Source organism: Palaemon carinicauda, chromosome 34 (assembly GCF_036898095.1).
Source record: "Palaemon carinicauda isolate YSFRI2023 chromosome 34, ASM3689809v2, whole genome shotgun sequence".
NCBI classification, from domain to species: Eukaryota; Metazoa; Arthropoda; class Malacostraca; order Decapoda; family Palaemonidae; genus Palaemon; species Palaemon carinicauda.
This window is the reverse complement of record NC_090758.1, coordinates 14,523,147-14,540,707: the sequence shown is the minus strand read 5'-3', so window position 1 is coordinate 14,540,707 and position 17,561 is coordinate 14,523,147. Positions and strand designations below refer to the sequence as shown.

The following is a 17,561-nucleotide window of genomic DNA, read 5'->3' as shown; positions in this document are numbered from 1 at the left end:
GAGCCGTTACATGTAGCCTATTGTAGATGAGGGTAGTCTTAGTCCAATGGGGTTAATATAGTTTATTGGAACAGATATAAACTTTGTTATTACTTGTCAAGTTAATTTTATTTATGGGAAATTGCTTTTTATCTTTGTATGAAATAGCGATATGAAATAACGATAATGTAAAGCTGGTTTCGCGATTTACAAAATATGATTTAGTGTTACCTTGCCAAGAGTGAAGCCGATTGGCATGCAAACACAGGGTGGAGACTTAGTCTTAGGGTAAGATAAGAATAAGGCATTGTAAGGTACGCCCCGGTACGCAAGTAGGTAAGGATACTGCTCTCAGGTTAGGTTTGTTGGGGAACCTTAGTTTAGTGTTCTTGTGTTTGTTTCCCATTTGAAATGTTCATTTTCAGTCATATCATTTGAAATTTTACTCTCTCTCTCTAAAATTAGTATTTACGGTACTAGATTCTTGAAAATGAGGAAGGCCCGTAAAAGCAAATCAAGAAAACGAGATATAATTGGATTATACAGAAAACTTTGCTTGAAGGGGATATTGGATTGTACAGAAAACTTCGCTTGAAGGGGATATTGGATTGTACAGAAAACTTCGCTTGAAGGGGATATTGGATTGTACAGAAAACTTCGCTTGAAGGGGATATTGGATTGTACAGAAAACTTTGCTTGAAGGGGATATTGGATTGTACAGAAAACTTCGCTTGAAGGGGATATTGGATTGTACAGAAAACTTCGCTTGAAGGGGATATTGGAATGTACAGAAAACTTCGCTTGAAGGGGATATTGGATTGTACAGAAAACTTCGCTTGAAGGGGATATTGGATTGTACAGAAAACTTCGCTTGAAGGGGATTTTGGATTGTACAGAAAACTTCGCTTGAAGGGGATATTGGATTGTACAGAAAACTTCGCTTGAAGGGGATATTGGATTGTACAGAAAACTTCGCTTGAAGGGGATTTTGGATTGTACAGAAAACTTCGCTTGAAGGGGATATTGGATTGTACAGAAAACTTCGCTTGAAGGGGATTTTGGATTGTACAGAAAACTTCGCTTGAAGGGGATATTGGATTGTACAGAAAACTTCGCTTGAAGGGGATATTGGATTGTACAGAAAACTTTGCTTGATTGGGAAAAAGACAAATAATTATATTTGCGCCGTCATTGCAACATTTTTCTAATTTTAGTGTCATTGCGTTGAGCCTCAATGAAATGGTCGTTCCGCCGTCAACGCAATGGCGCAACTGGTGACGCAAATGCCCAGGACTGCTATTTTCAATCTTATTTTATTATTCTTTTAATAAATAGTTTTAATAATCTTTTTTTAATACACTTCCTCCCTGAGGGTGTTTTATGTTCCAGCCCATAAATGATGTTAATGGGTTTAATTTTCTCTACTAATGTTCCTTATGTTCATATTACCTTAAAGAAACATCTTACCTCGAATGCATACCGCTCCTCTTCATTTAGGACTCGGTACAGAGTAAATCTGTAAGAGAGCCGGCATACTTAAGATAGAACTTTTAGCAAGTTCTAAGGTTCTAGCTGGGTCCCCTTGCCCAGTATAAAATCAAGGGGTAGTGGCCAGTGCCCAATGCATTCTTGTCTGTTTATCTTTTTGCCCAGATCTGGGTATTCCATCATTTGTTCCGTAACCAAAATACAAACCACGCTATTTAATTAGGGTACAGTATTACTTTCGGCGTAGCTGAAAGGACGAGCCATTAGATTTTTAACGAATGTTTACTACCCCTCGCTAGTTAGCGAGGGGGTACGGAGGGGTAGCTAGCTACCCCTCCCCCCCCCCCCTCACACACCGGTGAGTAGCTCACTTTACTTTTTGCTCGGGTGATGAACAGACGTGTCTGTTCCCACCCTCGCTTATTGACAGCCTTAATTTTTTGCTTTTTCTTTACAGTGTGTGTTTGGAAGTTGGCCTTTACCATTATGCGGATGTGCCCCAGATTACCTGACCGCCCTTGTGGTACATATATGTCGGCGGTCGAAACGGACCCTCACACCTTATGTCCGTTCTGCAGGGGGCCAACGGTGTGATAGAGACAAAGTATGCAGTGAGTGTAGGGAGTGGTCTACCTCCCAGTGGGAGAGGTTTTCCCTGCGCCAGAAGAAGTGTAAAAGGGATCTTTTTCCTTCAAGGGTTTCCTTGAAGAAAGAAAATTCCAAGGACTCTTCTTCCGTAGCCCGAACCTCCTCCGAAGCTCCCACTCGAGCGGCCTCTTCCGAGAGACTGTTGAGTGGTAGTGTAGGCCGTTCTTTTGTTGACCGACCTCGGGGTTTGGGAGAGGGAGTTGCCTCCCATAGCAAGGCAGCTCCTCCTCCTCCCTCGGGGGAGGATGTATCATTTAACACTGTTGCTAATGATGATTTGTTGCAGCTTTGGGCTTCCTTGGGGCTTAAGGGCACGCCCTCCAGGGAAGCCCTGTTCGACTTAATCCAGTTGGGGGCTGCTGTCAAGCAGTCGCCGGTGGTAGCAGAGGTTGACCCTCTGTCTATCGTCGACGTTGTTGTGGCAGGGGCCTCCGACGAGTTAGGTCAAACCCCTGCCTTGGTTCCCGATGCAGCTGAAGGCTTAGTTCCTCCCTCCGAACATCCTTCGAGGGAGGAGCTAAGTCCTACAGTCTCTCTTGCAGGTGATTCTCCCCCTCGGGGTAGTTCACTGACAGAGAATCCTCTTCGGAGGTCTGATGATGGTCTGCCTGCCGCCCCCAGGGGACGTGTTCGTCGGAAGGCTCGCCCTCCTCTTCGCCGTAGAGGCCTTCCTTCTCCTCACAAGGGAGTTAGGAGGCGCCTCTTCGGCTCTCCGTCACAGTCCCCCGCAGAGGATCCTCCTCGCTGTGCACCGACCGTTGCAGTTACATCCTTGGACCTCTCTGCCGATCGTTCTCCTTCGCCTGCCAGACCTTCGGACCTGCCGTCTCCGTTCCTGGCTGCTGACGCGCTTTGGGCGCCCACGCATCCCGTTTTCCAACGGGCACCGGTCCCTTCAGAGCAAAAGGGGCTTTCTCACAATGTGAGCAAATCCCTTAAGCGCCAGGTATCCCCTGTGCTTCACCGTTCTCCTGCGCAATTGCGCGCAAGCGCTCGCCTGCGGTGAAGCCCTCTTTTCTTAGAACTTCATCCTCGGAGACAACGCCCCAGAGACCTTCTGCAGCTGAGACTACTCGCCATCGCTCTCCTGTTCTCCAGCGCTCGCCAGCACTCACCTGCGCGCCAGCGCTCTCCTGCTCGCCAGCGCTCTCCTGTTCGCCAGCGACCAATAGTGCGCCCTCATCCTGATGCGCGCCCACGATCTCTTACTCTCCAGCGCTCTTCACCTGCGTGCCAGCGTTTGCCTGCATGCCATCGTTCGCCTGTGCGCCAACGATCTCCGGATCTGAGCGCAAGAAGGAGGAACAAAGTTTCTCCTTCCCTTCAGCGTTCGCCTACGTGCCATAGGACCTCGCCAGCTCGTCAGCCATCGCCTACGCGCGCAGACACCAGATCCCGCTGTGTGCCCTCCTGCATGCCCACTCGCTAGGGGTAACATCCCTGCGCGTGGGCGCTCGCCTACAACTTGCCGAGATCCTGCTCGCCCGCGCGCTCGCGAAGTCTCCATCGCGAGTGCAATCGCTTGCACCCCCGCCTGCACTTCCTGCTTCTTCAGACCGCGCGACTGCGCGCCATCAATCTCCTGAGCGCCCGCGCGCTCCTTCACCTGCACGCCACCGCTCGCCAGCGCGCCCTCTCGCCATCTCGGAGATCTCCTACGCGCCTGCGCGCACCCTCACCTGTGCGCAGTCGCTCTCCTACACGCCCTACGCGCCATCGTTCACCTGCGCGCCGTCGCTCGCCAACGCGCCATCGCTCTCCTGCGCGCCAACGCTCGCCCGCGCGCCCAAAAGCGCCCTTGCCATCGTCCCCATGCGCCTGTACGCGCGCGACGGATCGCGCGAACGCCAGCGCGATCAGGAGGCACAACACGAGCTACCGCGTGAGCCACCGCGCGACTTCCCCCCCCCCCACCACAAGCACAGACCAGTGCGCTCGCAGGAGGGAGGGAAATTGCCAGATGGCTCCAAGAACCAACCTTCCTCTTCTTCCCTTTCTTTCCAGGCAGGTCCAGCAGTTGTGTCTACTCCTAAGGATCGCCCGATCCCCTTCCCTTCAGAGGGAGTCTCTGACAGTGCTGCTGTCAGTAAGCAGCCATGGTTTGGATCCCTCATCAGAGCTGTCGTGCAGGCTGTCAAACCTGCCTTCGCTGAGATGGGTCTCAAAACTATGGCGGCTCCGACCCCACTGAAGCGAAAGAGAGGAGTAGAAACCGTGGTGACTTCTCCGAGGGTCAAGCTGGCCCCTCGGACATCCTTGAGGAAGGCTCCCTCTCCCCCCCAGACGTTTTCTCTCTCTCCCGTGGACGAGCATTTTCCGTCCTCAGGGGAGTCTGACGAGGTGAGGCGTTCTCCCATCGCACTAATGGGAGAAACCCCACCTCGCGCTGGAGAATCGTCCCAGGTAGGAGCAGAGAAGAGCCCTCAGACGTCGTCATTGGAGTCCTGTATTCCTCCCAGGAGGGAACCCAAGGATTCCAAGACAGTCCCCAAGTCATCCTCAAGGATCCGTCCAGAACTTACAAGACCCGCGGAGAACGTCCACGTGTCCCCCCAAGAAGAGCCTTTGGGGACGGGAGACTTCGCTGCCAGTTCCTCAGGAGGGGAGCCACAAGACTCAGAGCATGCCTTCTGGCAAGTCCTGACCCTGATGAGGCATCTCAACGGGATTCCCGATCCTGAGATTCCTCCTCGCGAGGGCAAGGACACGGTCCTGGACCGAGTCTTTGGCACTCAGAAACCCGCTAAGGCCAGTGCAGCTTTGCCCTGGTCCCAAGGGGTGAAGAGTGCCAGGGATAAGGTTGAGGGCCAGCGTCCAACAGAGGAGGTACTTCGAGATCTTGGAGGAGGCTTGTTTAGCTCTTCCCCTGCACCACTCTGTGGAAGAGCTTACCAAGGGAGTCCTCCCTCTTGAGAGACTCTCCAGCCGGCAAGTGACTTTCTCGGCGACTGAGATCATAAGCCAGGAGAAGGTCGTGAAGTGTGCCATGCAGGCTACTTTGTGGCTTGAGCTCTGGCTGGGATCTCTTGGCATCCTGTTGCAATCCAAAGATTTGTCTAAGGAGAGCACCAGGAAGGCCCTGGAGACCTTCCTCCTCTCGGGCACCCGCACCATTGAGTTTCTGGCACACCAAGTCTCGAACTTGTGGGCCAACTCAATCCTGAAACGTCATGATGCGGTGGCAGAGAGGTTCCACGCAAAGGTCCCAGCCGTCGAGGTCAGCAGGCTCAGACATTCTTCCCTTCTAGGGAAGAACCTGTTCGAGCCTAAAGACTTGGAACAGGCAGCCGAGAGGTGGAGGAAGTCCAACCAGGACTCCCTCCTTCATAGGGCTCTTACATCTAAGCCCTATAAACCTCCGGCACCTCAACAACCTCGCCCGTCCAAGACGACGAAACCGGCTGTGGCAGTGAAGACAACGGTGTCGAAGCCCTTTCCTGTTAAAGACAGGAAAGGCAAAAAGTCCTCCAGGGGAGGAAAGAATCCTAGAGGGAGCAGCCGAGGCCGCAAACGCTAGGATTGGCAGTCCCCCTGCATGTCCACCAGTGGGGGGATGCCTTCAAAGTTGCGCAGACAGGTGGCAGCAACTCGGGGCCGATTCCTGGACGATTTCCGTAATCGGTCAGGGATATCGCGTCCCGTTCATAACATCTCTACCTCCTCTGACAGCGGATCCAGTGTCGTTGAGCTCCTTTGCCATGGGATCGGCAAGGGGCCAAGCCCTACGGGCAGAAATCCAGACCATGTTAAAGAAGGGCGCTCTCCAGGAGGTCGTCGACGGTTCCCCAGGCTTCTTCAGTCGACTCTCTCTTGTAAAGAAGGCATCTGGAGGCTGGAGACCTGTCATTGACCTCTCAGCCCTGAACAGGTTTGTCAAACAAACCCCGTTCAGCATGGAGACGGCGGACACGGTCAGACTTGCGGTGAGACCACAAGACTTCATGTGTACACTGGACCTGAATGACGCGTACTTCCAGATCCCAGTCCATCCGTCTTCAAGGAAGTACTTAGATTCAGCCTAGACAACAAGATCTACCAGTTCAAGGTGCTGTGTTTCGGTCTCTCCACAGCACCTGAGGTATTCACCAGGGTGTTCACACTGATTTCTTCGTGGGCACGCAGGATCGGCATCCGTCTCCTCCGCTATCTGGATGACTGGCTGATCTTGGCAGACTCGGAGTCGATCCTTCTTCGACACCGAGACAAGCTTCTGGGACTTTGCCAAGATCTAGGGATCATGGTAAATCTCGAGAAGTCTTCTCTGCTTCCAACTCAACGACTGGTATATCTAGGCATGATCTTGGACACCAATCTCCACAAAGCCTTCCCATCAGACGACAGGATAGCAAGGCTGAGGAGGGTCGCAGTTCCTTTCCTCAGACGAGAAGAACTCCCAGCCCAATCGTGGTTACGTCTCCTCGGTCACCTTTCTTCTCTGGCCCGTCTAGTTCCAAATGGTCGCCTCAGGATGAGATCTCTGTAATGGCGACTCAAGTCCCGGTGGAATCAAGGACACGATTCCCCGGACATCTTGGTCCCAATGGGTCCTGCGGAATGGACGGATCTTCAGTGGTGGTTGACAGAGGAAAACCTACGAAAGGGAGTGGATCTTCTCGTCCTCCCCCCGGATTTGATGCTGTTTTCAGACGCCTCAAAAAAAGGGTGGGGGGCCCACGTTCTGAACCACAGGACCTCAGGCCTATGGTCAGAATTAGAAAAGTGCCTCCACATAAACCTGCAAGAAATGAAGGCCGTGTATCTGGCACTTCAGCAGTTCCAACAGTACCTGGCGGGTCACTCCGTGGTGGTGATGAGCGACAACACCACGGTAGTGCCTTACATCAACAAGCAGGGAGGTACTATTTCACAGCAGCTATCCCATCTTGCAGTAGAGATACTGAGATGGACCGAAGTCCACTTGATTCCACTATCAGCTCGCTTCATTCCAGGCAAGAGGAATGTGCTCGCCGACAATCTGAGCAGGGCATCTCAGATAGTGAGTACTGAGTGGTCTTTGGATCGTCTAGTAGCCAACAAAGTCCTGACTTTGTGGGGTTCCCTGACGGTGGATCTGTTTGTGACAGCCTTGAATTTCAAGCTCCCGCTGTACTGCTCCCCAGTCCCGGACCCCAAGGCACTGTGGCAAGATGCCTTTCAACAACGGTGGGACAACATCGACGTCTACGCCTTTCCCCCGGTCTGTCTGATGAGAAGGGTACTCAACAAGACCAGAATATCGGTCAACCTTTCAATGACCTTTAATAGCTCCGCTATGGCATCATGCAGAGTGGTTCCCAGACCTTCTGCAACTCCTGACGGAACTCCCGAGAGAACTTCTTCCTCGACACGAGCTACTCAAGACAACCACATGCCAACATCTTCCACAAAGCCGTAGCATCGCTACGACTTCACGCCTGGAGACTATCCAGCATCTCCTCACAGAGAGAGGCTTTTCGCAACAACTTGCGGAAAGGATGTCTCGACACCTGCGAAAGTCATCCGCAGGGGTCTACCAGGCAAAGTGGAGAGTCTTCTGTGGTTGGTGTCATGGAAGGGGTATCTCTCCACTCGATGCCACTATTCCAGCAATAGCGGAGTTTCTCGTGTATTTGCGGGAAGAAATGCGCCTTTCAGTCTCGGCAGTGAAAGGCTATCGCTCATCCTTAAGTCTTGCCTTCAGGCTCAAAGGAATGGACATTTCCTCCTCGCTGGAACTTTCTCTACTCATACGAAGTTATGAACTTACCTGCCCCCAGTCGGAAGTGAGACCTCCTCCATGGAACGTGGTTCGAGTCCTCAGGTCTCTTAAGAGACCTCCTTTCGAACCATTACGCCAGGCTTCTGATCGCCACCTGACTTGGAAGACGGTGTTCCTGCTTGCTCTAGCCTCGGCCAAGCGAGTCAGCGAACTTCATGGTCTCTCGTATGACATCGCCCATTCAAGGGGATGGGGGGAGGTAACGTTAAGATTCGTCCCTGAGTTTGTAGCTAAGACTCAGAATCCAGGAGTTCGGGACCCCCGGTTCGACTCCTTCCGGATTTCGAGTCTCCTTTCTGTAACAGATGACCCAAATCATCTCCTACTGTGCCCAGTAAGGAGTCCGAGGCTCTACCTTAAGAGAACAGCTGCAATTCGTCCTCGGGTGCAAGCATTGTTCGTGAGCACAGGAAGGACGAAGAGGAGGGTCACTAAGAATACAATCTCAGCTTGCATTCGCAGGGTTATCCACCATTCCCTGAATCCTGACCCTCCTCCGTCACGTCGCCCTAGGGCACATGATGTCAGGGGCATCGCTACGTCCCTGGCATTCAAGAGAAATTACTCTGTGATGCAGGTTCTACAAGCAGGGGTGTGGAAGCGTCAAACGACCTTCACAGCCCACTACCTGCAAGACGTGACCCACAGGAGGCTCGATGCGTTCTCTATCGGCCCTGTGGTGGCTGCACAACAGCTGGTCTAAACCTCAGGCTCCTTAATGGACAAGTAGCAGAAGGTTGAGGGCATTGTTACCCAGTTTTAGTCTGCATGAATGAAAAAGTATGCCCGGCCCTTGTTCTTTCCTTCATTCTCCCCTCTCTTGGGGAAAGCAGCATCCTGGGTTCTCTGCACAACTGACCTCAAACCACTGCAGGTAAACTATGTTTCCTTTCGTTCCTAGTATTAAGTTAATACTGTCACGTCCCCATACCCTTACGAGGTGGTATTGGGATTGTCCTAACCTAGATTTCCATCTAAAGGACTCCAGGTCAACTTCCTAGGACGAGTCACACTTCACTCCTTCCCACACTAGTTTACGTAGGCCGCGGTCCTTGCAGAGCAAGGCACTTGCGAGGTGCAGGGACCACTTATCTTGAGTTCTACACACTCAGATACTGAGTCCCCGGGCAAAGCCAAAAGCCAGTACGGCTGGGACTTACCACCCTACCTAAGGGTTGTCACCCTAATTAAATAGCGTGGTTTGTATTTCGGTTACGGAACAAATGACAAATTCGTAGATAATTTGTATTTTTCCTAACCATACAAACCTTAGCTATTTAATCAAACTTGCCCGCCAGCCCTGTCCCCCAGGAAGTCCTACCTCTAAGCAAAGTGAGCTACTCACCGGTGTGTGAGGGGGGAAGGGTAGCTAGCTACTAGCGAGGGGGTAGTAAACCCTCATTAAAAATCTAATGGCTCGTCGTTTCAGTTACGCAGAAAGTAATACCCTAATTAAATAGCTAAGGTTTGTATGGTTAGGAAAAATACAAATTATCTACGAATTTGTCATATTTTTTGTGCAGTGAGAAGTTGGGGTGTGGTTGGCATTCGGACACTAGGCAGTCTGCGTGCCTGGTCTGGCCACAGTCCGCAAACCACTATGGCGTATTATCACCCTGCACTTCCAAGTGAGCTCAACTTAAAGTAGTATCTGCCAGATATAACTTCTCTCCTTTTATCTAGTGAAACTAATAATCACAGTGAAAAATCCTCATTGCCAGTGATTCCCTTGGTTTTGACAAAATAACTCTAAGTGGTTTATGGTCACTGTAGATTATCACTTTTATTCCGAAGATACTGATCAAACTTCTCTAACCCGAATAATATTGCCAGTGTTTCTTTTTTTTATCCGAGACCATCCATGTTCATTCAATTGGAGATTTCTTGAAGCATATTATTTTTACATGTTAAGCTATGACCCTAGTTGGAAAAATAGGATGCTATAAGCTCAAGGGCTCCAACATTGGAGAAATAGCCACATAAGGAAAGAAAATAAGGGAAGATAGAATATTGTGTGCCAGAGCATGCCTCCAGACAAGAGAATCCTAATTGAAGACTGTGGAAGACCATGGTTCAGAAGCTATGGTACTATCCAAGACTAAAGAACAATGGTTTGATTTTGTAGTGTCCTTCTCCTAGAAGAGCTGCTTACCATAGCTAAAGAGTCTCTTCTACCCTTACCAAGAGGAAAGTAGCCACTGAACAATTACAGTGCAGTAGTTAACCCTTGAGTAAATAAGAATCTTATAGTCATCTTTGTGTTATCAAGTGTATGATGAAAGAGGAGAATGTGGAAAAGATAGGCCAGACTATTCGGTGTATGTGTAGGCAAATGAAAAATGAGCTGTAACCAGAAAGAGTGATTCAATATACTGTACTACTGTCTGGCCAGTCAATGGACCCAATAATACTCAAGCGGTAATATCTCTTACTTTCCCCTTTGGTTTTCTAGCAGCCGTCATTTGGGAAACCAATTTAGTCAGATCCTCTACTGGAATTAGGATTTTGCATTTTACCAGTTCATAGGGGATATTACTGTGTGACAGTACCTTTGGGGTCACTGTTTGATCAACAGTCAAAATTACTTCACCAAGATCCCCTGTCTTGTCATTTGATTTAACGCTAGCAACTTTGAATTTTTCTTCATTTATAGTCACAAAACTCGTTTTCTTACAAGTATCATCATCAAGGGGTGATTGCAGGTGATAACCAACAACAGAAAATAACACTCTATGGTCTTTCTTAACTAAGAGTTAGTTACCAGGGGTTCTACCTTCTCCATAGCATTTTTCCTCTTCGCTGTTCCAGTTGTAGAGATTCTCTGCATTTTTTCCTCACTTGGTGCCTGCGGTCATTGCACTGGGGTCAAGCAAAAATATGACATTGTAGTCACTGCCTCTCATCATTGTGTATGATCTCAAGTCACCATTTCATTTCACTGTGGACAGCCACTTTTTCTCGCTTCCTTCTTCGCTTGTCTGTACCTTTGGCTCTTTACATTTTACAGCAAAGTGCCCCTTTCCTGGCAGCTTTTGCATACTTAGTCATATGCAGGACAGTTATCCTTGCCAAAAGCATGACTTCGTCCTCAAAAATTTGCAGTCTTCCACATCTTTTTATTTTGTGGCTATACTGCATTCTTCTAAGCAAATATCTTCCCCGAATTCCTCTCCTCTCCCTTTTTGAATTTGCTCTTTAGTTGACCATTTCTCACTTCCACCACTTAATTCCTAAGCTTTTCAATGTCACGTATTTTCACCATCTAAGCGTCTTAGTCACTTTTTCCTCAAAGGTTTTTCATCTTCAAATGACCTTTTCCCATTACAGAAGGTCCTCCGCGCCTTACAAATATTCGGAGAAACAAACACAAATCCAACTGAAATCATAAAATTCAGATATTTTATCAAAAGTTCGTATATTATTATTATTATTATTATTATTATTATTACTTGCTAAGCTACAGCCCTAGTTGGAAAAGCAGGATGATATAAGCCCAGGGGCTCCAACAGGGAAAATAGCCCAGTGAGGAAAGTAAACAAGGAAAAATAAGACATTTTAAGAAGAGTAACATTAAAACAAATATCTCCTAGATAACTATGAAAACTATAACAAAACAAGAGGAAGAGAAATAAGATAGAATCATGTGCCTGAGTGTACCCTCAAGCAAGAGAACTCTAACCCAAGACAGTGGAAGACCATGGCACAGAGGCTATGGCACTACCCCAGTCTAGATAAATAAGATAAATACTGTAATACAACAATTATATCAGTAAGCAAATCATTTGCAATAACCAGGTATTTATTTCATATGAAACGGATCTATTTCTAATCATCAAAGTTTGCGAAAAAAGTGCCCCCAAAAATCAACCGAACTGTAGCCATCAGCTGCGTTCGAAGGAATGAGAAGCAGGAACGAATAGGGGCACTCGAAGGTGATAGGAGGTGTAGCGGCTCCTTACTTATCCTTCCCCTTAGTGGATTAGACTGGCTAAGGTCTGTTTGGGGTGCAGATATCTATGGTTATCTTAGGATACGTCCCTGATTATAAACGATGTCCTCATATAGTCGTTTCCGGGGGTTGGAACCCCGTGATACCCGACGGTAATTCTCTTGTAGTATCAATCGCAGAAATATTATACTGTAGAAGTTGCCAGAAGGAACTTCCATCATGATGACATGGCTATCTCACCCAAAAATAGATTTTACCTACGTCAAAATACTTTTTATAGCAGGGAATCGTAGGCTTGGGAATCAGTTTGTCTACCCCAAGCTAAAATTTAACAAAATTCAACTTATAGTTTCTTGGAACCTGTTAAGCTTGTAAGTTTAGAACCTTTTATATTCTTGAAAGTAAGGCCCTGTCTTTCAACCTCAGGAGACCACAGCGCGCTTTCTTAGAGACCGGAGTTCTCTTCATTTATTTGCATCAACTAAACCATTCAAGTTCCTCACAAAATGCAGGTTTTGTTATCACTCTTTTCTTGCTTACACTGAGCTTGTTACTACAGTCTGCCTTACATCAGAGGTACTGTAGTAGGTTAGCCAAGGCACCAGCCACCCGTTGAGATGCTGCTTTTCCATGTTGGGTTGTAGGTTAGCTAATAATAATAACAACAACAGTAAAGCCACAAGGAAAAAGTAAAGGACCCAGAACCTGGTTTAACATTTTATTAGTACATATTACACATATATATATATATCTATATATGGGTAGAGCATGACATACATTGCAACATTTGGCTTGCACTATATAAAAATACTTTTGTTCACAGAACATCTTAAATATTATGTACATACGACAAATCGACAGCAGTAAGACAAATACGAGTCCGAGGCTTAAAAACCAACGAAGAGCTCCTTTTTAGAAATTCTTAATCTTAAAACATATGAGCCGAGCCTTCCTGGTATCCAACCAATGGAATGCATTTAATGCCGTATAACAAACTATGTAGGGGTCTGGGAGGTGGTGGTGGTGGTGACACACAAAAGTAAACAAAAAAAGAAAATACAAATTTGCCTGGTTATGCCCAAAAAATCTAAAGAAATGAAAAATTAAATTGGTCCTGTGTTGGTTCATACAGGTGGAAATAGTTTTATCCTGTACAGTATTATCTGTACATTCCATTTTTTGAGAATTTTAGAATATGTTGGCATTGAAAAAATGGTGCCGTATCACAGGTCAACCGCGAGACGAAGCATGGGCTAAAACCTCAACATCAGTAAAGCCTGTCTGTGGTATTGAAGGAAATCCAATCTATTGCACATTAAGGCACACTAATCTATGAAGCATGATGTGCAATGGTGAATTAAAAAAAAAAAGATGTTTTCTTCCGACATACGTCTCTCAACGATAACTGCAGGACGAGATACCCAACATACGTCTCTTAACGATAACTGCAGGATGAGATACCTAAAACGAAGTTTATAGATTATTATATACATCATATCAGTGAAACAAAGCTATCACAGTATTGGGTACAATATTGTAATGAAAATGAGCGAAACCATTCACAGTTCTCGGTTCTGGTGTTCGCAGTTCATCGTAAAATAAAAAGTTAAAAGCGAGATTGTACTTAAAACGTAAAGAGGGGAGAAGTGTTTTTTAGCCTTGTACAAAGACTAATGAGATGAATCATGAAAAAATGTAGACTTTTTACAGAATGCCAAGTCAATTCAGTAAAATATACACTAAAATGGACTAAAAAGAAATCAGTTTATACAAAAGGAACTCCTTAAATGCTTTAAAGTTTGTCTCCAATATTGATTTTTTTTTGGGACACACTGTATAGAATGAAATTTATACAGAACTGTACATAAAACTCAGGAAGAATTAGTGAAATAAAGTAGAATTTTCTTCCTAATGTTAAAATACAAGAAAAAAAGTCAAACAATGAACTTGGGTTTGCTCGGGCCGAAGTCGAGCCCCCAAAAACCGTCTTTAAAAAAAATCACAACCAAACGTCAACTTAAATGGAATGGCAAATGCGGGATTGGTGACAGGGAGCAGCAGCTGCTGCAGCTGCATACCACGTGTACCCGCATGCCAGGTGCTTAAATTTATCTACAAAGAACACTTAATATTCATTTCTTCATTATTTCCTACACAAGCAATACTTGGAGAAGAAACCTAATTGTACAATTCTATTGTTTTTCTATTTCAGCAACTGTCGTGAAAAATTTCATTACTATTGCTGTTATGTGAACCATTTTTAGGCAAAAGTTTTATTATATAATGTGTTACATTAGTGAGAAATATGAGAAAAAAATCCTTGTGGTGATGTGCTGTTTAGGAGAAATATATTATATCTCAGAATTCTAGCCAAACTGACCAGTCCCAAACATATCTGTTGGATAGTTTTTTTTCCTTTAGTTTTACATGATACTAGAAACTGTATTTGAGAAATGCCATAACACATCAATGTTAAAACTCCATTTCTAGATACTGTATTGCTTAAGCTCATTTTAAAGTCTGACACCACGAAAAACAGCAACTAATATATAGCCTACTGGAAGATCAAAATGGGAGCTTGGGTAAAATTTGATTTAATTTCCCCAAATGCTCTCTTGTTAACAGGCATTAACAATGAATACGTACAAAGTTAAAACTTGCAGACTCTCCTTCTGTTCCTGGAGGAACTTTGATCCTTATACCGTATGTTATGGAGATGCACAATAGCTGGACAAAGAACATTTGATCTATGCTGTACTTGTAACAACTGCATATGAGATAAAACTCTGTCTAGAATATCCTGTGAAACACTTACTTTCAAACTGACACTGATGACAAAACGTTGGAATCTTCCGTTTCAAAAGCATGACGAAATACTGTAGATTATATAACAGGCGTAACACACTCGTTCGCCGCGATTTCGTGACGGAGATGTAAGTATGCATCGTTAATATGAGGTCGACTTCAACTTTAATCTTGGTGAACGCACAATACGGTACGAACTTTCGTGTTGCAGTCAACTTGTGTTACATAATTTACAAGCAGCCTCAAAATTTAGCAAGGCTACTTACTGTCAAGAGGTATTTACGTTGGAATGGGGAAAACATGACGTTAAAACGCGTACCACCCTTCTATGAGAAGGCACAAAGCAAGGCACATGACAGACCACAAGCTATAAAGATTGCATATAAATTACACATACTACATTCTTTCACAAAGAGTCTACCAGTGTTACTAGTTATTAAACGTTACATCTCGAGAAGATCGTAAGTTCGTGTCAGCGTTGAGAAGCTTTTTAACAAGCATGCAGCCGAACGGTTAAGGAAATGGCAACTGCCGGTGGGAGTTCAGTGTGACAATGATTCAGATATGTCATAAATGCAAGTGATTTTGTGTGTTGCTATACAATGGGGCAAAAGGCAAAAATATTGCTGATAACATCTAAAAACATTAGGAACAAGTTTTTTTAATTGCTGGCTACAAGCTAAACTTTCAAGATAACTGAACAAGACTACAAACCAATGATTTTTAAATCAATCAAAAGTATAACCAGTGAAGTTGTGTCAAGACTAAATGAATTATCATGTCAAGTGCCCTAGAGAACTCAAAAGAAGAAAGCAGTTCTTTGAATAGAAAAAATAAAATCTATCTTTCTAAAATCTACTGAACATAAAAAACTGATTAAAATACGACATAATTTTTTATGTGGCTATAATTTTGATGCTACGTATCTAAAACGGGTAAGATTTCTAATGATTTAAAATACTGTGTATTGATAAAATATAAATTACGCCTCGCTAAGGTTGTTTTTAGCCGTTAATATGTAACGGCACAAAAGAGTAGATGGTTAGCACAGGCAATTCTACCATTTAACAGTACTGTACATGTACTGTACCTCTTTACCTAACAACAATGATACATGTAACCAATAAAGATAAAAACATATTCTACAGACATTGGTGGGACTGGTCATTCTGGGAAAATATCTCTGGTAATGTTTCTCCGCTTCCATCGGAACTTTTCAGTACGCCTGAAAGTGTTGTGAATTATATTATACTTCAAAGTAACAAATATGATTAAAGAGTTGCTTTCGCAGCTCTCCTGTTTTCAATCGTCTCTTATGTGTCCGAGCTTCTTCTTCTTCTATTATAAGAGTTGCTTTCGCAGCTCTCCTCTTTTCAATCGTCTCTCATGTTTCCGAGCTGCTGCTTCTTCTATTATATTAGCAGGAGAGTAGATTCACACAGTCATTCGCTGCTAAACAGCAGTCTACTCTACTGGAATGAACTGCTGCGTTATTTCCGGTCACGAAGCGTCGGAGAGCTCGGGCGACACGTCGTAGCTGGTCCGCATACGCCACATGCCGATGGTGCAATCACTGTAACAAAAGCGTTGCTGCATTACTTCAATATACTTAAGCTCTGAAAAGTTTTATCTCTCTCGATTTATATGTCAGAAATACTTTTAAGTGATGTTGAGTCCAATAAATGGGAAATTTATTTACCAAACACACAAGTGAAGGAAACAGGTCGTGATAAGCCTACGGTGAACTACGGCACTTGATATAAAGCAAATCGATCATGGAATGCGCCAGTATCGCTTGTGCGATAAAAATGCTGTTATATAAATACTAGAGAACATTTCCTTAATATGTAAATGTCAAAGATTATTTCCTTGAAGCTCTCTTCAAATCATAACTAAGGGTTTTAAAACTCTATGAAATATTTGAGCTAAAAATAAACTAAAAAATAAGCTCTCTTCAAGATGCTTTATTATTAATCTCTAACTTGGGTCTAAAAAATGATGGAGTTTCCCTTAAAATAAGGTACGGAAGAGGTCAAACCCAGTGTTTACTAGTGGGGCATATCGTAGCTTACGCTTAACCATCAACTGTGTACACTGAACAGCAAAAATGCAAAACATTTTTCCAATGAAGTTATATGTCGTGCTATTTTCCGAAAGCCTATGTACACAACTTGAAACACGCACATTTGAAACTCGTATAAGAATTGTATTAATGGTATTTTCGTGTATGAATTGTAATAATGGTATTTTTCATGAATATATGAGGTGGTATAAGTTCTTTTACCAAGACGTAGTGCGCTTTGAACTGGCGAAACCGTCATACAGGACAAACTATGGAAATCTATTTCAAATGCAAAGAAGTCTGCGATTCTGAACTGATATTTAAAGTACTTGACAGAAATAATCAGGAAAGAATTCACTAATCAATGGTGGAAATGTCTTATAAAATTCTAAATGCACTTGAGATACAAGTAATAAAGACTGCTTTGAAACAAACTGATCTCTTGTGGGTAGATGTAACCTCCCTATTCTATATGATACTGAAAATCTGGTCTATTTATGTTTTGTGGCAGTGAAATTTTCTGAAGAATAAATAAAAAATGGCACACATGAATCATTGGTGATTTTGAAATCTTAAATCCAAGTATAAAAATTCAAATGTAGTTGGTCAAGATTTCACCGACATTCATTACATTGCAGTGTAACTTGTGATAGTTTTTTACTTTAATAGTACTTAAATTTGGTACCTGATAACCAATTCAAAAGGGCCATGATAATTTGCAACACTATGGAATAACCAAGTTCTTGCATTTAACTACGGTACTGTAATAAGTCCTCCGGTTAAAACAATCTGGATTTTACAATGCTTCGTGGATACAATGGAACTCCCATTGAATTTTTTAAGTGCCTGTTTCTCTTCATCATTCTGTATTT

At 44.7% G+C, this 17,561-nt stretch overlaps 1 protein-coding gene across 6 annotated transcripts in view; it reads right to left on the bottom strand.

Moving 5' to 3' along the window:
• Window positions 1-12,527: 12,527 nt before the first annotated feature.
• The window catches only part of Klp31E (kinesin-like protein 31E), a 114,920-nt gene continuing 109,886 nt past the window's right edge, over window positions 12,528-17,561 (bottom strand). For all 6 annotated transcript variants that reach the window (XM_068358092.1, XM_068358093.1, XM_068358098.1 and 3 more), the window contains one exon: window positions 12,528-16,200. Coding sequence is in view for 2 of the 6 variants with exons in the window: in XM_068358093.1 (XP_068214194.1) it covers window positions 16,128-16,200 (73 nt within the window). In the remaining 4 variants the exon portion in view is untranslated. The remainder of the gene's footprint in view (window positions 16,201-17,561) is intronic.